Source organism: Lissotriton vulgaris, chromosome 3_1 (assembly GCF_964263255.1).
Source record: "Lissotriton vulgaris chromosome 3_1, aLisVul1.2, whole genome shotgun sequence".
In the NCBI taxonomy this organism is placed as follows: Eukaryota; Metazoa; Chordata; class Amphibia; order Caudata; family Salamandridae; genus Lissotriton; species Lissotriton vulgaris.
This window is the reverse complement of record NC_141689.1, coordinates 289676345-289701607: the sequence shown is the minus strand read 5'-3', so window position 1 is coordinate 289701607 and position 25263 is coordinate 289676345. Positions and strand designations below refer to the sequence as shown.

The window sequence follows — 25263 nt, the reverse complement described above, 5'->3', positions numbered from 1 at the left end:
TACTGAAATTAATAAAATTCAGTTAAAAAAAAACATTTTATATTTTCATTGGTCCTGAACTGGAACCACCAGCGAAGGCTTTTCGTTTGTGAACAATTTATAACTGGAAATGCATAGTCCTTGGTTGTTTACAAAGGATTGCTTCATACATACTTAAAACCAGAGAAAACTTGACACTGGGTCAGCAATGTTCCAAATTAGGATTATTATGCCTCACTTCTACCTATACCTGCGCCACTGACTACTACAAGCTGTGGTGAGAGAGCTTAAAGTTCTACTCCCTCTTAAATGCTGTTTTTAAATGCACTGTAGAGTCCTGCATATTTTCTTTTAAAGAAAAAGCAAAACCACAAAATGTTTTAGTTTTTTTAAATTATCGTTCTAGACATTCTCAGATGTCTAAAAGCACTCCAAGACCACAATGATGCACTGGTCTCTGTTGTACGAGTGCTTCCCAATATGAAATAAAGTGATCAATCAACTTTGAAAAACTGATCTTGAGATTAAAAATTTAAAAAAATTAAATATAGGTTATCAATAGCTACTTTAATCACTTTGTGCAGGAATGTCATGTCTCTGCAGCTATTAATTATTGGGCGACTGGGAGACAGAACCCGGTGCTACTGGGTGTTCTGAAAATAAGTGGGTGCAAGGTTAATTTTAGGAAATCTTAATATAACCAGGGCTTCCTTTCCTCTTTTGAATATGGAACACTGCGAAAGAAACATGTAGATAATAGAGGTGTATGGATGTAAAGTACAACAGAAAGAGAGGCTGCAGGGACCAGGTCACTGATGCAAGGTCTAAGTGCATTTAGTAAAAGACAAGAGAGTTCAATATCTTTTTCTGAAACTAATAGTTTTAGATTTCCCAGAATGGTTACTGCCATAGATTACTGATGATGATGGCAATATAAAGCTCTACAACGACCCCCCTCGGAACAAAGGCACACCTCATATACCTCATCCTGACAACCCGTAATAAACATACAAAGACTTCTGCAAACGAGTCCAATGTCTGTGTTCACATACTACTGCTTTAGGAAAAAGATCATTACCGTAGATTCTTCGCCACCTGCCACAGTTGAAGAGCGTGGTCTCCTAGCTGGAGGTGTACCCGGCTGTCAAATGAATATTAATGTAAATATAAACATAGCTGCGGTGATAGGGCAAAAAAGGCTATTTGATTTTAAAGTTTTGTGAGATCAGTTGAAGCCGCCTCGCTCGAAGAAATCACTGGTGAGTTCTGATTTTGTGAGCGTTAGTAGTAGAAGAGATATTTTTCACTAAGGTTAAATTAAAGTAGAATGAAGTAATTGTGCACCAGATTTTAGAGGGGAAAGCAAACAGAAGAAAATGATTGTAAAGGGTCGGACCAGTCTAAAAATTACTCTTGCTCACTTTGGCTGAGAGCATAAAAATCTCACTTTCATTGGAGAAACCAAATATTTGTATCTGGTGTATCATCAGTGAGGTATATAGAGTTAAATGACAGGATTGCTTGTTACTATTTTTAAACAATGATCATTAAAAGACACAATATAAAATTATAATTTTTTTTCCAGTAAGCTCTTTAAGTTAAATATTGCACCATACAGTCAGGTATATATTTCTGACATAGATATACCTCTTTAGCCTCAAGATAAAGACATGAATCGTTCCAATGAGTAAGTTAATGAAAAAACGCATCCATTGATTTGCATATCACATATGTCATAAGAACTACTCAAGTGGAGATATATTTCTCTTCATTAAGCTTTACATGATAAACTTAATGGTGTGTGAGAAAGCAAAAATTAGCTACTCTTTAAATGACATGAATAATAAAACCTATATAACAATATAAGAATTTATTTAACATTGTCCATTAAAAGAAGACTATGTGACATACGCTCAATTGGGTCAAGAAGGGGGCTGAAAAATTTGCTTGGTCAAACAGGAGTATGTCAGTAGATTTAGAAGATCCCACAAGGACGAGTTAAAAAGATATAAAGAAGCAAAAGAAGAGCCACAGATTTACATTTTTGACAAGTTGGAACTAGCAGTCATCATGCAAATTCCAGAATATCTAGACCTAAGCAGAGGTTGGGTTGTTTATGTTGACCAGATAACCACAACCATATGACTTTTTGAGAAAGGAGGAATGTGCATAAAGCATAGATTATGGCTTTTATGCGTTGATTTTTCTGGGAATATTGGTTATGCACCACCAGGGCCTTAAGGCCACGATCAGTGACAGTGCTTGGAGGCGGACTGCTCATGTGCTGGCTGAAACCCTAAAAGGATAATAATGTCTGGAGCGTGACCACAAGTGAGCACAACTGAAAAGCTCTACTGCATATGCATTTCTGACTAGATAAAAGCAGAAACTTTCATATTAATACATAGGTAGAGGACCGGCTGAATGAGAGAGTACTGTGATTTGGCCAATGCTGTTTGAGTTTGAGCTCAACAAATAGTGATGAACCTATTGTAAGCATTGATTCTGTATGGGGACAGAACGTGAGTTTGAGGCATAAGATAATTAGAAATTCTTCAGACCTGTTAGGCAAACCAAAAGAAGGTAGAATATGGCATTTAGCTTTCTGAAACTGAAAAAAATGCCATTCTCTGTAATAGTTTGTAACTCGGAATACGACAAAGATGTAACACTGCATTATTACTGCACTCTGACTGCAACTCCCACTTTTGCCAAAGAACAATTTATGAACGAGCCCATGAAGTATTGAACCCTTACAGGACAATCCAGGAGGAAAGTAGCACAATCAGTTCAAATACAAAGTAGATACCACCTCTTATCTTCAGAGACATCAGGAAAAATGATTACCGTTGGTCCTTCACCACATGTGACAGTTGAAGAACGTGTTCGCTGAGCTGGTGGTTTACTTGGCTGTTAAGTGAAGATGAATGTAACAATTACACATTGATGCCAGTTAAAATAACATTTTTTGATTTTGGACGTCCGGTAATCAGATGCAAGAGCCACCACCATTAGTTTCATTTTGAACAAACAGTACAAGGAAAAGAAAGGCGTTACATCAAAATAAGAGAAAGAAGAAGTGTACATTGAAACCGCAATAAAGAAATGTAAAAAAAAAAAAGTGAAAAGGAGAAGTCAAACTGGACTTTACAAAGCTAATCGTTGTTATACTTTTACACCCACTCGAAAGGCATGTACTTCTTTCCAGCATGGAAGTTTATCACACCATATAAAATTGAAGGAGCAATGATATTAGTAGCTAACCTTCTCGGCAAACTTAATTGCTGCCAGGACATCAAGCCTCAAAAGTATTGAAAAGCATTTTATCACTCAGCAGGCCACCTCCTTTGCACCAAATGAATAACTCGAATAGTTTGTGACAAGATAACGAGTCTACATAGGACTTATGAAGACTCCGATTGGCTGAATATAATGGAGCTTGTTACAGTTTTACTGAACAAACTAAGGCAGTTGTCGGATTTCCAAGAAAGGAAGGATTTAACAGATGTACTACATCCAGGTTTATATAGCACACTCCACGCTTCAAAAGAACTTATGAATATTTGCTGGTGGGTGACTGAATATCCCCCCAACAGGAAGGTGTGTGTGCACAGTAAAGAAATGACTAAAATCACTAAACTAACCTGTTAAGAAAAATGCAATATGATTACTCTTAGATCTAGCATCATGCCAACAGAAGCATCAATTCAATTCCTCAGTATGATCTGTATCAGCAATGTCATACAGTCACCAATGACAATAAATCAAAAGACACATTGTATGTTACAGCTGCAAAGAGGATGAAATATCTGTTCTGCGAATATAGTGTACCTGTCCACACTGGCATCATCAGCATTTTGCAGATGCTAATAAAAAAGGACTTTCCATTTTAAGTAACGCCCAATATGTTATTTGTGACTTTCTATTTGCACCATCTGTACATTAGCACTAGTAGTGGATACATTCTGGAGATGTCTGAATCGACATTTTTCTGTTATGTTAGGCTCTAGTTATATCTCCCAATTATTTTTATTATTCAGAAAGAAATTCACAGTCATAATGCTATTTTCTATGTTTTAGAGCTATGTTTCTTTAACAGTTTTTCCTGAATCCAATGCACTTGCTCGAAGAACTTTACGTGTTGTGTCAAGGTTAACCTTTTCAACTGCCTATTCCTTGAAACAATTTCTTGACTGAGATAAGACTAAAGATCCTCATTGAGGGAATTGTGTCTGGTTTTCGATTTTTATACGTTATCGAAGAATGCCAATACAGAGATTTCCTTTGCAAATTAATAGCTGGGTTGTCCCATGTGGTTTCTACAATTGCACTCCCTGTGAAATCTTAATGTGTATTTAGTAAAGGTCATAGAATCAATTCGCAAAATTGGGGATCTAAAATATTTCATGCATAAGAAAAGTTAAAAAGGTATATATGATATGGTGTGCTTTCCAATACTGACCTGTTGGTAGTTTTGCTCAAACTGGATTTAGATATATGCTGAAAAAATTTCAAGTCATAAATGTATATTCCTTATAACCAGGAAAGCCAAGCCTTTTTATAAAAGGAATATTTTGTTTACGAGGAGGCATTAGAAATGATGTTTCGTTTTCAGAGAAAATGTCAAAGTATTTTCTGCTACAAGGAGTTTTAACCTGTTGCAAATTTTTTCTAAAACAGGGAACTTTAGTAAAACATTACTTTTCATTGCACCTGTCTTACACAAAATTTGATAAGGAAAGGAATAACCATGCCAAACTGCAGGGAGAAGAAAGGCTAGTTCCTTCACAGATATAACAATCTTAACAAACAATGTTAATTAAAGCAAATTGCTACCCAAATTTTCTGCAAAATACTGGTGGACTAGATAAGGGAAGTGATGAAAGGCAGAGGTGTTCTTCGGCTCATGTTCTGTTTGACAAAAGAATCAATCAATTGTCTATAAATGTGAATGCCCCACTGTGTCATGCAGCCAGAATACCTAAACAACATTATTATGGTAGGGCGGACCATGAAAGAATGTAATGCAAAAACACTTTGTTCGCCCTTTTCAAACTACCAAAAAGTTACCATTCTGCTGTCTGTACTTATTACATGGTTGAAATATATTACATCAGAGGATTCAGGACCTAGGAATGTGTTCAGGAAATCTTTGTTATTAAATATTTGCTGTGAAACCTAAAGTGAAAAATGTATATGAATAAAGCGACCAGGAAGGAAGAGCAGAAACACAGTTTCGACATAATGTGATGTCTCACAGCTGTAGGAGCAAATGGTGTCAGAAACAAAGAGCTCACAAAAGAGTCGTTTGGCCAGCAAAAAATGAACAAGCAACCCATGCATTAACCAATCTGCTTTTAGAGAAAATGTAGTCGACACATCAAGGCACACATTCCCAAAGGTTTTCCCAGTGTCAGCAGTATAGACTTAAGAATTTAGTCATGAAGCTAAGAAGAAATTAAAGATGTCCCCAGAACAACAGAGATACAAAATATAAAAATGCAAATGGCTGCATGGTCGTGGGACTGTTATATACCAATAAATGAATAGACTAGATTATTTTCAAGCAACAGTCTGGTATGTAGTGAATGAACCTTGACTACTTTCTCTAAAATGATTTTTTCAGGAAATAGTATAAAAACACCTGAGATGAATACTACTTCATAGATCTCCTCCGATATCAATTTCAATGCCTTACTGTGACTATGAGATAATCTGAGCTGAAAAAAGTTATGACAAAGAGATACTGAATAAACCGTGAATAAGACACAGGTTACGCTCTGTACTGGCATTCAACTGCCTACACATCAGCTACAGATCACAACCAAGTTGTTGTTCTTTCTCACACCATGAGCTGAACTTCAAATTACTGAATCCCAAATATCGATCACATCTTTAATATACCCTGTAAAATATCTATTAAACTGTTATAAGCCCATGTGGGCACTAGAAATACTGACCACTATATCAAACAATTCCATGTAGCAAGTTAAATGAAGTGTGAGATTGTACAAAGAATAATACCAAACAGGGTAAGAAAGGACGGCGCTTCAAACATATACAAACGCCCTGAGATATGGAAAACAATATTGTACCATAAGAGATCTGTTGTGCTTTGAGTATTTCAAAAAAAGTGCTATAATGTAGCGAGTCAGATAATACTTAAACCTGTCCCACAAATCTATGCAACAAGACTACTGGCAAGACATTTAACTAAGTCAATACAAGCTAGGTGAGAGGCTACTTGATGAATTATACAAAGTTCTGCCGAAAATAAAGATAGAAACCTGATAAAGTTTAGACATAACAAATAAAGAGTTTCTTAAAAATTAAATGTCATAATGAACTGTAAAAATGCATCTGTGTGGGCCCGTGCAAAAACTGATTGCCCTAATACCGCTAACAAAATGTTTTATATGAAGGCAATATATATTCATGCATGTTAATTTTCCTCAAAACCAGTTTCTAATACTGTAAAATGTTAACAATGGTAAATTCCTAGCAAATAATTGTGTTAGGATGACTGTATATCAAACGAAATAACTTTATATCAGTAACATAAATCTCTGACAATCATAATTAGTAAGGTCTAAAACAAATAGATATATAATGTAAAAGCAGTTAAACAGAACCCACAGATATAATAAATATATGTTTCACACTTAATTCTATCTTACTTTAAAAAGCTTGAAAAGCACAATACTCTACTTCTTAAAAAGCATTTTAAAGTGCCCATCTTCAAGGAAAAAAGAACTACTAAACCGTAAAAATACATTACACTTTTCATTTCCATCAAAGTCACCTGTCATCAACTACATTGTACCAGGTCATATCAAGCCATGTATCTGCTTTTTTTTTAACCTAACTGGGAATATAACTTCTGTTCATCGTTAATGACCTGTGTCACACTGCACAGTTGTTAAAATCAAATGCTTTTTAGTTACAAAAATAAATAAATCTTACAACAAATTCCTCAATATCTTCTTAATCTTTAAGGGTATTAACCAAAGTAGAGAACTAAAACAAAGCCCATTTTTGTACTTCTTTAAAACCTATTCCTCACAAATGTTACACTTTTATGCATATATAAGACATATAAATACCTACAATTTAGCAAAATGATTGTCAGTGTTTTGCTACATTCTGCAATCTAGAGGAGGAAGCCTCATTTAAAATAGAAAGTGTGCCTAACAAAGTCATCTTTTTCAAGACCGTAAATACTGCCCATTCTTTTTCAGTTTACAACATATGAACTCTATATGCTACAATTACGACAAAGTTGTGTTGCTTAAAAGATTTATAAAATTGTGTGCCCCATTCTGAAACCCCAAGCACTAGATCAGGCTACCATCCTGTGCAGCATAGGGAAGGGCAATTATATTGAAAAAAAGAGGAACAGTACCAACAAGTGAGTGGGTCTTAATGCTAAGGAAAACAGAGTATAGAAACTTGATTTGATATTCAAATTCTGGAAAGTATGTAACAGGAGCCTGTTGCCCCAGTAAAATACGAAGCCAAAAATCGTTGTACTGCATGCAGAGCTTTAGTTGGGTCAGATGGAATAGCCTGTCCTTTGCAACTGGTACCAAACAACATCATGCTTTTATCGGGGCACTACAAACTGATCATAAAAATCCAGTTGGTCATCAAAATCAAATTCAATCCCACAAGACATGGTGTCGAAGGCAGCAAAACGCACAGACTAAATCTTTGGAATGCTATGGATAATTTCCTGTGAAAACGTCCTATCTTTATTCCTACTAGAAGCCCTGAAGGCTTTCGAGATCCATTCTTTTAACTCCTAGACCACATACGTTAAGAAGGGTCAGAGTTCCACCAAATGCATTAAAGCTTGAACGAACTCCATGATGACAACAAATATTTGTATTAGATTTCTGAGTCAAGTTACTATGCCGGATCCAAAAATGAACTTCACTTTCAGACTTCGACGCACTAAAAGGTGGCTAGAAGACTCGGATGAAAAATACTTCATTTTTTATTGAAATGGCCGCACAGCTCGCTGTCCAAGTCACAAAATCTACAAGATTGAAGAAATCTTTTCCTAGGCAATGAGGGTGGATTTAAATAGAACATAAGTATGAAAACTATTAAATAAGAGGGTGAAAGTAGTCAGTGCTTCTTGCAAGAGATGTAGGTGGAAGATGGAACAGCATTGTTTCAAAATCTATGCATCTCAACGCCAACAATTGAGACAAAACAAAAAGCAAAATCATGACAAAAGGATACTTTTTTGGGGGTGTCATGACAGTTGAAATTTTTTCTTTTGGAGGTTCAGAATAATGGCTTTCACTGTATTAAAAACTCAGCGAAGCACAGAACAGTTACCTAATTCTTCAGACACCCGAATTTAAGTCAAAAGAAAGAATTTGATTTTACGATGATAAAAAGGACTCAAATCACAAGTTGTTAATACAAACCAAGACCACCTAGGCCCACTGGACATATTCCTGTTGAAATGGATTCAGTTTTAAACACTATACTTTAGCAGTTTCACATGCTCTTTTTGTTTGGAAATCCCCGAATTGCGGATAATCATATACCTACAAGATGGAGTTTACTATAATGCTGACTGATTGAAATACCAATTAAACAAACCTTTTGTTTTAAAAGTTGTTGCAGAATTAACATTTATACACTGTGTTGTTGGAAGTGGTAATGGGATTTCACCAAGTAGACCTGTCATATCATGCAGGCAAAATCTACACAAAAGTAATGTTTTGGACGATAAGCAGAAGTTGCCATTTAAAAATGATGAATCCATTTCCCCAGGAAGGAAGCTGAGAGAACATACAGAAAACAACAATGTACGGCTTGACATACAGTAAGGGCAGCAGAGTCTTACCAAAGCCAAATGAGATTGGTCTCCAACTCCATCGGTTACACTGCAGGACCGTAGCCGAGAAGAAGGTTCCCTCTGCTTGAATAAAAGAAAGAACTGAAAATCTTATTCTAAATATGACCTAATTCTTATAATGATAAGCATTCTAAGTGGAATCCAATGAACGTCAAGCTTGGTATACAGTACTGTGTTCTGATAGGGACAGCTACAGGAAACAAAAACAGAAATAAATTATGCTTTGGCTACTATATATAATGTAAACCACATGGGTGTGAGAAACTGGACAGTTGGAATATGTACCTCAGTCTAAGCTACTAAGATAGGCACATTTCTCTAGGTACAGCTTGGCTCACCTTTGGTAGCTAGGTCAGAGCAGCATTGCATAAGGTTTTTAGTGGATCAGCACATACAAACACACATAACATTTAGCAGAAAATATTTCAGCCTAATACAACTGAATATTATGAGAAAAAGTAAAATAACTGTGGGAATATATACAGAAACATTTTAGACTTTAGTCAATTAGAAATGGGAAAATAGTGTAGCTCTTTCAAAGTACCTCCAAAGAGTTGACTGGTATCTAAATTCCACTGGGAAAGACTTTTGAACACTTACTGTCAGATAAAAGCTGTACTTATAATCAAATATGGTTAGAAAATAGGTTTAGCAGGATCGACTAGGAGACTGTATTTGTCGATAACTTTAACAGGTGCCCTCCATAAAGTGTGAACATCTGGCTAAAAATTCTCCAGGCAGTACAACTTAAGTATACCCTACTAGAGTATGAGGCGGAGTATAAAAAGCGTTTCTGCGCTCTTTGAAAGTTTCACATTAGCACTTAAAAGTATTGTGAAGTTTGCAGATCTTCAGCTGGTCGACCCAGATTAAAGTACCCTCTAATATTGCTCTAATAATCTTGGCACATGTCCAATAAATCCACTGACTGGCTCCAGTAACTAAAGTACTTTCAGTGGCCACAGTTTGCAACACTTCCATCAGTTTGAATCTTGAAAAACCTTCCAGTTCAGATATCGATGTTTTTAGTTCTAATGTATGAAAAAGTAACAACAATTTCAAAGAATCTTAGGCCTAGGAAATTAGAAAACTCTTCCAATGTGAAGAAAGCAAGTATCAGAAAGCACAGTGTCTTCCGTGGTCAGAAGCAGGTTCTGAAGTGACTGTGGATCAATCATTTGTTTCTAAAAAGGAAATTAGCATGCACTGATGGGGGTGCCTACACGAACACTCTAACATAACCCACTCCATATTTTATCTCAAGGCATTTTTCTCTTTAAGCCTAGCAATATCAGATCTTTTTCACAGACCTTTGTGAAATGATAACCAACAATAACTTTGGATCTTCGAATAAATGAGAGTGATCAGGCCTATTCTTTCTCATATTTTCAATTCCTGACCATTTTCTTCACTACATATATATGTTAGTGGTTCCTAAACTGTGGTCCAGGGCCCCAAGGGGGATCCGCAAAGCCTCCTCTGGGGGGCTCTGACTACTTAGAAAATTAAATAATATTAACAGATTAACAAAGTGTATATGAAGAAGCAAAATGTACAATTCACCATTTTAAAACATTTTGTAAATGTGAAGGAATTTGAAGTTGCAGACTAATAATCAAGTTAATATCTACAGATTGATTTGTGAGAGCAGGGCAAGCGCATGAACAAGAATATACTATCCACAAAGAGTGGCCTTAATTGAATTTAGAAACACTCCAACATTCCTATAAACACATTTTTAAAGCATTTTTATTAATTTATTTATGAATTTAACAAATAAAATAATGTATTTGTTTGATGAATGCGGTTTCCTTATTTTTGTATATTGTTTTGCAGTTCAAATCAACGAAAATGCTTAGGCCGGGATCCCCAGCTTCTAATAACTCAGAAGGGGTCCTCCAAGTCCACAAAAGATTCAGTGTGGGTACCCAAGTTCCAGTAATGATTAAGTGGGGGTACTCGAAGGACAATACTCAGAAGTCGAAAGGTTAAGGACCACTGTTCCATGTGATCCCTTTGAAGTTTGGGCAACAGATGAATTTTGTTCCGAGGTGAAACTGGATCTTCCACCCAAAAATATGAATTAGGCTAGAACAGCTTCTCATCAGTGTGGCTTAATGAATGTGCAACTTATTATAACACTGCAGTTCAATCAGGCACACTGTAACCCATATCCCTATCAGATTACAAATTTGAATTTGCACCAGACAGGATATCATTTTGGTAGTGATCACATTTACCAGCCCAGAGTTAAAATATAATGCTGAGATAAGATTTTTTATTTTTTCAAGTGAATATTTATGCAGCAACAGCGGTCATATTTTCAGGACTTCATGAAAGTTGACTGAAAGGGATGAATGGAACAGGATTTGTCCTGGTACAACTTTCATATTTAACGCTCTGCAGAACGATGTGATGCCTCTGTACTAATACTACAGGTTTACACAAAAATTGTATTTAGCCTAGCAGATTTTTTTCTTTGCAATGATGTTTTAATGATTTTTCTTTGCCGCACAGATTGCATGTCATTCAAAAACGTATACAATTTCTCAAGATGACCAAATCTGCTGGTGTAGAGTTCCAGTGTACGTAAGAAAGAAACAAAGAAAAGCAGTATACATTTTTAACCAGAAATGTAGGATAGTAAAAAAAGGTTCCTGTATCAAGTCTAATATGCCTAGCTGGTCACTGAGTTTATAGTGGACTATCATACATGCCACTCCTGCTACTTCCTTAATTCTAGAGGCCCCCATATGAGCACTTAAATGTATCGTCTATTCACTCCAGTAGTGATTTCGATATCATAGCAGATATCATACCGAACACGTAGTTAAATCTTGGGGCCACTGCTATTTTGATTGCTTATGTCCTGAACCATAGGGATATGTGTAGTTTAGACCATTGCCTCGGTCATATTCAGGAAGGAGAGAATGTTGTCTCACACCATGCTAGTCAGAGCTCTCTTTAAAGCATTTCTAATTATTGTAGGCCTTTATGGAACTATGTCATTGTAAAGCCATCTATGCTTCCTTTGGTGATACACTCTGACAGTGGAAGGGTGTTACTCTTTCCTCAGTTTATCATATATGCTGAGAATTGATTGAAGGAGTCCAGAAGTGACATCAATACTGGCAAACACATTTGTAGTTTTATGATGGTCGTAAGAAAGTAATCTACAAACAGAATAGAACATATCAATCTTATCTGAGAGGGAAAGCCCTTGGTCCATTTCAAATGAAACAATGGCTATTGCTAAAGGTTTTAGAGCAAGGAGGACAGGTACGGGCGGCAAGTCACAGCACTGCCTTCTGCCTCATTTGATCAAGGGACAAGGGATAAATTACTCACAGTTCACATGTGCAGCTGGGGATTGTTGCAGCTATTTAACTGTAGCAATAAAGTCCTGCCCCAGTCCAAACCTATTCGTAAGAAATATCCCCACTCTACCATATCATATGCTTTTTAAGCATTAAGTAAAATGGCTGAAGATCTCATCTTTGTCTTTGGATTCCCAAAACAGATACGCTATAGTCGTTAGTTGATTTCAGGATGAATGTTCCAGCACAAAGGCCACCTGTGAGTCCTGGATAAATTATGGGATAACCTTTCGAAGTTGGGCAGCAAAGATTGATTCCAGTATCTTATTGTCAACATCAATTAACGAAATAGGTCTATAACTCCTGCATTCAAGTAGACCTGTGACTACGTTTAGGTGAATCATTATGACCACTTTATTAGAAAATGAGCCCTAGTCTCTTTGAAGCCTTCATACACAGTATGGGGCCATTTGTGTTTTGCATGTTATAAAAAATTCTCTAAGGAAACCATCTTTTCTGGGGGATTTGCAAGTGGACAACCCCACCCCCTTTATGGCCTCATTTCTCTAATCTAGCATAATTTCACAGTTCCTCAACTCCCTCCTATCATCACCTAGTGAGGACATATACAAATTATTGACCTTTATTTAGACTTGCCCACGCTGCAATTTGATAAGGTATAGACGTTTTCGTAAAAAGATGCAAAAGGATCAATTATTTCTGTTGGAATAGTTAATTTAATTAATTTTAAATCCCTGATCGCCAGGAAAATTAACTGGGCTTCCTTTTGCCAAAGATGGAAAACTAACATCCTTGTGGTCTTTACCCACTTATAAGGACTTTGCTGAAGTCTGACTAAGTCTTATCCTATCATAGAAGAGTAGAGATTAATCAGTGCATATTTCTCTGCTTCTAGGTGAAATCTAATAGTGGGAATTTGTTTTATATTCTGAGGTTAGTGAGTTGATGTTTTGCTCTTCCCTAGCTTTCTATTCTGCCTGTTTTTTTCCTGGCTGTATTGGATTCCAGCATGAGTTTTCTGGGCCGAAGAGAGCTGGTATTTATTTCTGTAAACCTGGATATATGCATACTAGAGGCATTTGTCTTCTGGTTGACAATGCCTGGATACCTGCATTTACAAGTACTGTTTAGGGGGCGTTGCAAGTCAGAAGGAGATGCATTTTAGAAAGTCCTATTGACAGCCTGTATTTAATAGACTGGGCTTACAAATGCAAAGATGACTATTTTTGATTTAACTTCTCCATTTATTTATTTAATGTACTATACTGAACCAGGTAATTAACTTTAATTTTTCCAAACGCTGTAGGTCTACTATTAGTGACAGATGGCTTTTGGCTTAGCATCTCCTAGAATACATTTTTTTGAGGAAACGTAGAATCTTTTTGATTGTGAAAACAGATAGCCTAGAGTTCAAGGCAGTGTAATCATAAGTGAGGAAAGAGAAACTCAACAAGACATCTTTCTATACAGTGTGTGGAATCTTATATTGTGTTGAACTATTAATGTTGGAACCAATACATTTGTAGAACATATTAGTAATGGAAATTAATTTTTGGAAGCGCTTTTGAGACTTCTGTCTACTTCAATGGTTTGAGGTCTGAGCCGTTTCATGGTAGTTTCTAATTGCCTCATGAGCCGTAAGATTTTATCATTCAGTTTCCAAGTAAACCTATAATAAGAACTGTGTTCGAATAAATTAAATAAGAAAACTAAGCTGGCCATTAGCAACTTGAAAAAAAGTTATGAGAATAAGGGATTTTTGTTGTTGTCAATAAGTTATCTTCTATATGTGTATGCAGGTGTACGCCTGAAATTAAACAAATAGCACAGGAAAAGTCAATTAAGATCGATAATGATTATTTACAGTCAACAAAGGCAGCCTTTTCAATTCACAATGTGTTAGGTGCAATGATTCTTGTTAATTTTATGGATGATCTTCCCAATACGATTTTAAGGGAGCTAATCTTCAAGTATAGAATAGGCATGAATCCATTATTATCTGGTTAGATTTGTGCCAGCAAGCTAAAGCTCTCAGGGGGAAATTCCTGGTGTATTCTTTTAGATTTGTTTTAATCTGTATTTATTAAAGTTTTAACAGAGTGGTTGAAACATAGGAAACAAAAAACACAACCATTGCAGTAGGTGTACAGGATCTTCTGATTCACATGACAAGAATTACAGCAGGGCTCAATCACATAGACAATGATGAAATGAAAAAAGAGCATCTTTGATATTACAATAATACGATTGAGGTGGGAGGGTTGAAGGTGAAACATCATCGGAAAGCATAACAGTACGAACAAGCGTGTTTAATAGGACGAAAGAGGTGTGGTGAGTATTTTACATAATAGGGCTCCTAATCAGGACTATCGGCTTCCAAGGAAAGCAAAAAAGTGCGGAGTGGTTGCCAGATATCTCTGGGTCTAGATGTAATAGGTTGTAATTGAGCATAGTCAGTGGTGAGAGTATCGCAGCAGAACATTGTTTTGCGCCAAGCTCTGTCAGGAGGGGATCGCCTACTACCCCGGTGTATAGCGATTACCCATTTGGTCAGCAGCGACGCTATGATTCCTGGTGTATTGGTAAATCTAACAGTACTTGCAACTCGTGTTTTATTGGACTACTGAAATAGGACACTTAACTGCGATGCTGCATAAATGTTATTAGTTGAGATAAGAATTAGAAAGTAGCAATAGCACTAGGTAATAATTTATTAGCTGGAAGGAGCTGAGTGTGAAAAATGTTATGAGGTTTATGTAGCAGTCTATATTATTATGTTTTAAAATTATGTACTCATTATGTTTTTAATATTGTAGTCTTGATAAACATTTAATTGAACTGAAAATTGCACTACATATTGCTAAACATTTCAGAAAGTAATATCCACCTTGTTTGAATTGCTAAAGAAAGAGGTTGAATTTGTCTTAGATGTGAATTGTCAGATGGTATTTTAATCTCTCAAACATGCAATGAATAACACAAATCTCTCAGAACTTAAATATTAGAATTCTGAGCATCCTTACAACAGATTCTACAGTGAAATAAGGTGGCTTTGGGCAACAATCAAGCATATGCTCACTTAAGATAGGTGTATGTCAGAATTAACTGTAATTAATAAAAAAACATAAGTTACTTACCTGTAAACTGTGGTTCTCCGGTATTGGTGTCTTTCATAGATTCACATGCTTGAATATTCCCCGTCGTCGAAGTGGGAGTCCCATGGTACATAAAATAGCAGTAATATATGCAGATATAAGTAAAATTATAATTATATAAATATATGAACATATATAAAATACAGTAAAATATGCAGAAAACTCAAAAGTACCATAGAACAGAATAGGCCCACAGAAAGCCTAAGGGAGAAACTCAACTTGGTAACATGTCAGTGTCATTATGATTTTGGGCCAAATTCCAGCCAATCAGGCTGTAGCTCCCTCTAGAACCGTCTCCTCAGAAGCCCAAGACCCCAGATTTTCGTAGCACAGAGTAACCAAAAGTGCCTGAGGAGAAGAGAGCCTCTGAGGGGAGGACGGGAGGGTCGCATGTGAATCTATGAAAGACACCAATACTGGAGAACCACAGTTTACAGGTAAGTATCTTATGTTCTTCTCCAGTATTAGAGGTATCTTTCATAGATTCACATGCTTGAATAAGAGCAGAAAGCAGTAATCATCATATAAGTCATAAAGGTAACAGTAAGTTTAAGTATATAAGAAACATATCATATTAAAGAGAAAAACCTTTATGACTGGAGGCGGGTAGCAACAGAGGCTCACCTTTAATGGAAAAGATTCAGCAGCACCGCTTGTCCTACTGCTGCATCTGCGGCGTCTGTTGACTGCAGACAGTAGTGCTTCGTAAAAGTATGGCTGCTCGACCACGTAGCAGCTCTGCAAATGTGTCACAGAGGTACCCCCGCAAAGAGGGCAGTAGAAGCTGACACAGCTCTAGTTGAATGAGCACGTACTGGAGCTGGAAGAGGCTTGCCAGCCCGTTGATGACAAAAGGTAATGGCAGAAGAAATCCACCTAGTAATAGTTTGTTTGGTAACAGGTTGTCCTTTGCAGATCGGACCATAGGCCACGAACAGTTGATCAGATTTCCTAAAGGATGCAGTGCACTGAATGTAAAACTTGAGACGTTTCAAATCCAGGGAATGTAATAAACGTTCCGCAGGAGTTTGTGGATCTGAAAAGAAAGTTTTTAAAATGACTGGTTCATTGAGATGGAAATCACTGGAAACTTTCGGAATAAATTTAGGATTAGTACGTAGTGTTACAGCCTCTTTTGAGAACTGGAGAAAAGGAGGCTGAATTGTGAATGCCTGAATGTCACTGACACGCCAAGATGACGTCAAGGCGAGCAATAGGGCAACTTTCCACGTGAGGAATTTTAAGCTTGCTGAATGGATGGGTTCAAAAGGAGGTAGGAGGAGCTGAGACAAAACCAGGTTTAAGCGCCAAGCAGGCGGAGGACGCCGAATGGGTGGAAACATACGGAGGAGGCCTTTGAAAAACTGTTGAATGATTCTAGACGAATACAGTGAGGTAGAACCATCATGGCGGAAGCGGGAGAGAGCCGCCAGAAAAACCTTCAGAGTGGAGTGGGAAAGTCCTGACTTTGCAAGGGATAGGAAGAAAGGCAGGATCTGTTCTGGTTTGGCGGTCATCGGATCTAAGGCTTTGGTATGGCACCAGACACAGAAACGCTTCCACTTCAACTGATAGGTTTTAATGGTGGAAGGAGCACGGGCGTGCGCTAACACCTCTCTACAGTCAGCGTCGATGGTCAGACGCGCAAATTCATGGTGTTCAGGTTCCAGGCATGGAGTTGGAGGTATGCTGGATCCGGATGGCAAATCTGCCCCGGCTGCATCGTGAGGAGGTGAGTCAGTGGATGAAGCGGAATTGGTTCGTTCTGGGAGAACAAGAGCAGGTCCGAGAACCATGGGCGCCGCAGCCACTTGGGTGCGATCAGGATGATGTGGCAGGGTTGAAGCCTCATCCTGTGCAACAAGCGCGGAATCAGAGGAAGCGGAGGGAAAGCGTAGCTGAATGCGTTCAACCAACTGATCGAAAATGCATTACCGATCGACTCTCTGTGGGGATGAAGACTTGCAAAGCGTTGGCATTTCCTGTTGGTGATAGTCGCAAAAAGATACATCTGCGGCTGGCCCCACTGGCGGAAAATGAACTCGAGAGTTGGTTGATTGAGTTCCCACTCGTGGTTGTCCGCGAAAGACCTGCTGAGTGAATCCACCAGAACATTGGAAACACCCGGCACATGGATGGCTGTGAGATGAATTTGATGACGAATCGCCCATTTCCAAATCTCCTGTGCTTGTTGGGAAAGCAAAAGGGACCTCGTGCCGCCCTGCTTGTTCAGGTAATGCATGCTGGTGGTGTTGTCTGTCCTCACCAGCAGAGATTGGCCTTGAACAATTCGTTGAAAAGACTTCAGGGCAAGGAAGATCGCCAGAAGCTCTAGGCGGTTTATATGCCAAGTGCATTGGACCGCAGTCCATTTCCCTTGTACTGACAGACCTTCGAGATGCGCTCCCCAGCCCTCCAGGGACGCATCGGTTGTAAGCGTCAGAGTCGAAGCACCGTCTTGAAAAGACCGACCTTTTGAAATGTTTGGAGGGAGAGCCCACCACTCCAGAGCCTCCTGAATGCGGGGCGTGAGAAAGATCCTGTCGTTGAAAGATCCTGAAATCTGTTTCCACCGCTTGTCTAACTCCTCTTGGACGACTCTCATATGTAGTCTGCAGTGGGGAATCAACTGTATGGCAAAGGAAGCCATGTCGAGGAATGATTTCAACATCCGGACTGAAACGTACAGTTTTGACTGGAGGGACCGTACCATCTGGAGCATACGGTCTTGTCTTTCCTGGGAGACAAAAACCATTGCCAGCTGAGAATCTAGTGAGGCTCCTAGAAAATCTCGCCGCTGAGATGGGCGAAAGTGTGAATTCTGGCAATTGATGGAAAGGCCCAAGTCTTGAAACAGGGAGAGGCAAGACTGAGTATGCTGGATTGCCAGTTGGAGGTTCGGAGCCTTTATGAGACAATCGTCCAGGTATGGATAAAACTGTATGCCTTGTAGGCGCAGAAAGGCAGCTACCGGAGCCATGATCTTGGTAAAGACCCTCGGTGCTGAACGGAGGCCGAATGGTAGGACTTTGAATTGGAAGTGCAACTGTCCGACTGTGAAGCGTAGATACTTCCTGTGTCTGGGGTGAATTGGCACATGGAAATATGCGTCTTGGAGGTCGATCGTTGAAAAGAATTCCCCTGGATTGAGATAATATAGAATTTGAAGCAGAGTTAACATCTGAAAAGTTTTCGAAATTATTAATTTGTTCAGGGCCCGTAAATCCAAAATTGGACGCCATTCTCCCGACTTTTTCTTGACTAAGAAAAACCGGGAATAAAATCCCTTGCCGCGTTGACCTTGCGGCATTACCTCGATGGCTCCTTTTTTGATCATCAATTTTTCCTGGGCCAAAAGTTTTTTGAGGTGGGGTGAGGGTGGCCCCGAAGGTGGACGAGTGGGAGGGAATTTTGTAAACTCCAGGGTATGTCCTTTGGAGATAACGTCCAGAACCCATTGGTCGGAGGTGATTTCGGACCATTTGCAAAAATACCTTGAGATGCGACCTCCAAGATGCACAGTCGGCAGAAGAAAGGAACTGAGACTGTCACTGCTTTTTATTGTTTGAGCCACCTCTATCAGTTGTTTTCCGTTGGTATGGTCTGGTTGAGGACTGATGATTTTGGGATTGGTAGGAACCCCTCTGCCGGTTATAGTTGTAGGTATTGTACGAACGATATTGGCCTGATCCTCGAAAAGCCTCTACCTCGTGCCCCCGAAAGGGCCGTTTCTTGTACTGGAGGGTAGCTAAGGACTTTGCAGTGTCGGTGTCCTTTTTTATCACCTCAAGGGCATCGTCTACATGCTTGCCAGACAAAGACTCCCCATCGTACGACAGGTCCAGGACTTTTGCTTGTACCTCTGGACGGAAGGTGATAGATTTCAGCCAGCCTTGACGCCTCAAGACTGCAGCCCCAGCCAATTGACGAAAGCCTGTGGAGGAAATTTCGAGCGCACATTCGATAATTTCGGAAGAAATGATCTCTCCCTCCTGAATAATGGCCTGCGCTTCTGCACGGATGGCCTCGGGTATTGGAGGAATCAGTGCGGCAATCTCGGACCACATCTGACGGTCGTAACGGCCCAAAATAGCAAAGGTATTTGCCGCTCTGACAGTAGTAGCCGCCATCGTTGTAAATTTTTTGCCTATAGAGTCCAACTTGCAGCCTTCCTGATCAGGAGGAGACGTGAGTGGTGTAGCAGGATTGCGAGATCTTTTCTGTGCTGCTTGAGTGATAACTGAATCTGCTTTCGGTTGTGACACCAAACAGGCCGGAGCAGACGCCGGAGCCTTATACTTCTTGTCTAATCGGGGCAAGACTGCAGGTACCGAATTTGGATGTTCCATTAATTTAAGGCCCTCCTGCCAAATAAAGTCAATGATTGGTATTGTGTGGGATTGCCTTTGTGAAACGTCCTTAAAATCATACAAGAAGCATTCACTTTCATGTTGTTGTTTTTCGACAGTGAGATGAAAGCGCTTTGCAGCACGCACCATCAAAGTATGGAAATTTGCAATATCCACTGGAGGCGATGCAAGAGGCGAGGTGGGCAGAGTGGAAGGTGTTTGAGCCCTGTAATTGTCCCACTAACTCATATCGACGTCATTGTCGTCGTCATCAGTGTTGCAAGGATCAGGATCCTCGTTGTCGGTGTCAGGACGAGTACCCCCCGGTGACACGGGTGGAACAGGTGCAGGTGCTTGTGGAGGTTGAGGTTGAGGCTGTGGAGGAAGTTGTGATGCTGGAGAGGCAGGTGTAGATGGAGGGAACCTGCGGTTATAGTCATCAAGCATGTGCTGCAAATTCATGACCAAAGATAATGGTATTTGTGTAACCGGCTCTGAAGTAACTGCTTCTGATTCGTCAACAGGAAATAATTTGTTCCCATCTTCGACGTTTTCCTCTTAGTCACCCTCATCCCTATACTCCTGGTACTTAATGTGCAAATCCGATGGACTAGATGCCTGTCCGAACAGTTGTTCCACCTCTGAATCGTTTCCGGAATCTTCCCCAACAGACAAACAATTTATCTGGAAGACGGGTTCCACTCCTCACTGGACTCAGGTGAATGAGAGGTACTGTCCTTAAAAAAGAAGCAGTAACCACTGTAAAAGTGGCAGCTGTGGCCAAAGGTGGATGAGATGTTGACAAGCCCGTTGAAGTAACTGCGGCAGTTTTAAAACCAACCTGAGGCGTTTACGTCGTCGTCATAGATGTAATCGACGCTGAAATTGAAGGCTTTTTCTTCGTCGACGAAGATTTCTTGTCCGTCGACGGAGCCGTCGACGAGATTGGAGCTTTACTCGTCGACGATGATGTAGACGTCGACGGGATGACTGCCATCGACGAAGTCGTAGACGATGATATGATGGCTGTCGGCGGAGGCGCCGACGACGAGACTTCCGTTGAGGATGATGGGCCCGTTGACGAGCTACTTTTAGATGACTTGATCTTCGTTGACGGTGTTCGCGTCGACGATGGAAGCGTCGACTGTGTTCAGGTCGACGATGGAAGCGTCGACGATGATTTCTTCGTCAACGGTACTGATCTGACACTCGTCAACGAGATCTTTACAATAGAAGTAATGGGTCTCGCCTCCTGGGCTGTCGTCGACGAGGTGATCATCGTCGACGCAGTACTGGATGACATAGTACATGTCAACGTCGACGTAGAGGCTACAGTCACAGACTTCGTCGTCGCTGAAGACGTCGACGGATGCGTCGACGATCCCGTCGACGAGCCAATGCTAGATTTACAAGAGGAAGGCAAGGCTTTGGGCGCAGACGTCAGAGAACCAGGTCCCGTAGACGTGCCCTGAAGCGAATCCTGTGGGGAAACAATCCTGGAGGATTCCAAGAGTCTACTCTTCTTCAGAAAAGGAGATGGAACCTCAGTTTCTGAGAGGATTTAGAAACACCAGATGACAAACTTTCTACCTCAGAAACCACAGACTCTGAAGTCTTCAACTTCTGTAGCCACAGAAGGAGACGGGCCTCTCTATCCCTCAGAGTCTTGGGAGGAAAAGTGCAGTTTTTTACCTCGTGGTCTGGGTAGAGACAGTAAATGCATTTACTGTGTGGATCCTCATGGAAAAGGCGCAGTTTACCACAAGAAGGGCAGGCTTTAAATAAAGATTTCTTATTTGAAGACATTTCTTGAAGAAATAAACAGCTAGAGTTGAAGAAAACTGAGCAGAGCTCAGGGAGACTCCCTTCACACGACGTGCGGTGGGAAATCTGAGGTCTTGGGCTTCTGAGGAGAAGGTTCTAGAGGGAGCTACAGCCTGATTGGCTGGAATTTGGACCAAAAACATAATGACACTGATATGTTACCAAGTTGAGTTTCTCCCTTAGGATTTCTATGGGCCTATTCTGTTAAATGGTACTTTTGAGTTTTCTGCATATTTTACTGTATTTTATATATATTTATATAATTATAATTGTACTTATATATGCATATATTACTGCTATTTTATGTACCGTGGGACTCCCACTTCGACGACAGGGAATATTCAAGCATGTGAATCTATGAAAGACACCCCTAATACTGGAGAATCTATATTCACAAGGGCCCTCAGGATCATGCAACAGCCTCATTAACTAGTTGATTAACCAGCAATTACGCCACACATTTTTTCAGTTCTATGGGACATACTGTGAAACAGCTACAACACACTTCACAGGATACCAAAACAATTTAGTCTAGAGTATACCACTCATAACAACTTGAAAGAGCACATCTGTGCCTTTTCAGTCATGACATGCCTGTCTATACCGTAAGCTAAATTTAGCACTAGCATTATCTCAAGTTAAGGAATGGGTTTTATGCAATAAGGTTCACTATTTAATGTTTCTCAAACCATCATAACCTAGTTTTTACACAGTCTAGATAATGATTAAAGCAAATTTGAGTGACAGAAAAAAACTGACACTTGTGTAATTGCATATGCAGCAGAACTTCTGGTAACAGAATATCTTGTCAAATTTAAGGCCCGAAAAGTGAAAGACTATTCCAGCAATGGAAAGTAAAATTAAATTCAAGTTGGTTTTTATCTAAATGTGTACTGAGCTACACTTTCATTTCAGAACAGGGGCTTGCCAGAGTTTAACAATGAATTACAAGATAAATGTGAAATGGGGAAAAGGAAATACTTATAAGCCATGTGACTTTATATACATTTAGGTTGTAGCTAAATTTCACAATAAATTCTTTTTACAAAAAAGTTGTGCCACTAAATAAATTGTTCACGCAGATCATTGGAAGGTTAGGAGTTCTACTTAAGACAATGTCGTGACAGAGTGCCAATATTGTCTGGACATACGATCCTCTTAAACATTCCAATATCTGTATTTCTGTTTCTTTTTGTTTAACAAACAACATACCATCCTCAATAGGTAGAATATTCTAATAATATTAAAGACCTTCAGCCTCAACCTATACTGGTTGTTAAAGGTCTTCTCCCATAGATCAAGCAGAGGAATTCATATTTCCATAAGATAAGTGTTTCATGTATCCACAAGGTAGGCAACATTGTAAGATAAATTAGCAGAGACAGTATAATATATCAAAACATATGCATTATTACATATTCACACACACATTTAAACGTACAGTGTGGAAATCGCAAAAATTACTGTTAGAATAAGCTGAAGCCATTTTGCTTGTGGCATCCATTTTAGTTAGCCATGCGCTCGCCATGTGCTTCTCCCATCTTCACTATTGCCTGCCCTTGTATTTTGCTTGAGTCATCAACTCTAATTAACTCTTGCAGCACTGAGCCAGAGCAATGTATGATCAGAAAGTCCTGTAGTTGCCAGAATGCATCTGTCTTAGTATGTAACTCTCATGCTATTCCAACTGATGTAAGGGTTTTTGTTACTCCTACCACTCTGTTGACTAAGTAGTTTCCAGTTGTCTATACTTGTGAATGGCTATTCTTGTGTATACTTGTACCGCCTCTTTTTGAGTCTTCAAGCTTACTCAGCTATAAACTGGCCATAAAAGGCCCATGGTTTCTGTACTCCTTGACTACATCCTTCAGTGGCCTGAGGGTACTGTATTGACGTAGTCTCCCTCATGAGAGGTTAATAAATCTATTTTCTTTGATATTACAGCTTCCATGCCGATCTCTATTTTGCTAGTCTAAGGACTTAGGGACAAAGAAGGGCTAACTCCGGCACCAGTGGGCCCCTGAAAAGGCTCACTCCCACAACAGTATAGGTATTAGGACGCTTACTGAATTTAAGACTTGGGCAAAATTATATATATACACACATAAGGTTCATTAATATCAAATGCAAAGGCTATTTAAATTTGACAGTAAAACATGGATACCAAAATGTGAATGCTATTGATTATCTCCATTCTTTATGCGAAACATCAAAACGATTAATCCATAACTCATATGGTTATCCATTTCTATTAAGATAAATAAGTGATAGGCACTTAACTATAGGGCTGACGAACGTTCAAGACTAAAATGGCCAGCTGGCTACTCAGATACAATCTTTGGTCATTTTATGTAGAATAGAATATAAATCTTATTACTCAGTGAACGTTTTAAAAATGGACTAATTCAAATTGAGACAAAGGTGGATTCTTCAGAAGTTCGGTTGCTTCGCCCTTGCACGCTTGAAAAGAGCGGAGTTAATACACGCAAAGGCAACAAAAGCAGACACTAGACAATAATTTAGACATTTTTTGAAACTCCATTTTGGGGAGATTCACAGGGTATATCATGTTTGTTCTGATGGATACATCTGCCTGTGGATTCCTCACCTTATGAATATCCCCTGCACCAGCATTCCGCAGAAACTTTCTCCTAGCTCTCCACGCCAACAAGGTTGTCACAATGCCTTGACTCCGCATGACGTCACTGGAGCCATAAGAAGACCACCTCGGCGTGATGACGTCCGTTCCCTTTATTCAACGCAAATGGTTTTTCTGGAACACTCCATACTTTCGACTGAATACTTTGTAATTTTGATTGTATCATTTTGTGTTTTGGCATGTCTGCCCAGAGGAAGTAGGGCTTTAAGCCCTGTAAAGAATGCAGGGTCATATGTCGATCACTGACCCTCATGAGGACTGTCTGTGGTGCTGACCACGACGTCGAGGGCTGTTCTTCCTGCAGGAAGATGAACCCGAAGGCTCTGAGGGAACGGGAAGCCAAGTTGTATATGGCTAAGGCAAGAAAAGAAAAAAGGGGTCGTAAACAATCGAAGTCAAGGTAGTCTATGTCGCATGACTCCAAGAGAAAGCATAAGAAGAAGAGGTATGCATCTTGGCGCCGTTCATAGAAGGCTGTAGTTTCGAAGTCGCCTTCTCCAGCACCTTTACATCGAGAAAATGACTTTGTCTCTCCTTCTCCTTCAGTGTCTCCTCAGCTGACTCCGGTTCATTCTCCATCTTACAAGGGGATTCCGGTGCAGTGGGGGCGTGGCTTGGGCACCGATGTGAGCGGCAGAGGATCCCGGAGCTCCTCCACGACCGCTCTTCTCCCGCAATTATCCTGGCACTAATTTCGGGCCCCCAACCCCGAAATGAGCATCGGAAGGGCTGGGGCACTTGGGGACTGCCGTGGAGAGAGCCCCAGTGCCCTGTAAACCGAGTGGAGGATATTTTTCCCCTGCACCTGGAGCGGCCGCGGCCTGAGCTTCCAAAATGGCGGCCGGCGTTGCCGGAAGATTTGCCTGACTGCGGCAGAGCGCTGGTGGCGAGAAGCGACTACCGATGACCTGAGCGGTGCAAGTGGGGGCAGACTGATCCCGCAGGTTTCCACAGGTGGAGTGCGGCTCCCTGTGCTCTACGGGGTCGTCGTGAGCAGCCTGGCAGCACGGTGCCTGACTCCAAAATGGCGGGGCCTCACCAGAACCCATGCAGCGAGAACGCCCAGATGAGACACCGCTGGTGC

At 39.9% G+C, this 25263-nt stretch overlaps 1 protein-coding gene across 28 annotated transcripts in view; it reads right to left on the bottom strand.

The window, feature by feature from the left end:
* The window catches only part of NEDD4L (NEDD4 like E3 ubiquitin protein ligase), a 1724212-nt gene that overhangs the window by 376224 nt on the left and 1322725 nt on the right, over window positions 1-25263 (bottom strand). For 9 of the 28 annotated variants that reach the window (XM_086960462.1, XM_086960464.1, XM_086960463.1 and 6 more), the window contains 3 exons: window positions 8843-8917; window positions 2827-2889; window positions 1058-1120 (listed from right to left, as the gene is read on the bottom strand). In XM_086960462.1, the coding sequence (XP_086816588.1) occupies window positions 1058-1120; window positions 2827-2889; window positions 8843-8917 (201 nt within the window). The remainder of the gene's footprint in view (window positions 1-1057; window positions 1121-2826; window positions 2890-8842; window positions 8918-25263) is intronic. The other 19 variants (XM_086960470.1, XM_086960471.1, XM_086960474.1 and 16 more) reach the window with 4 other exon arrangements.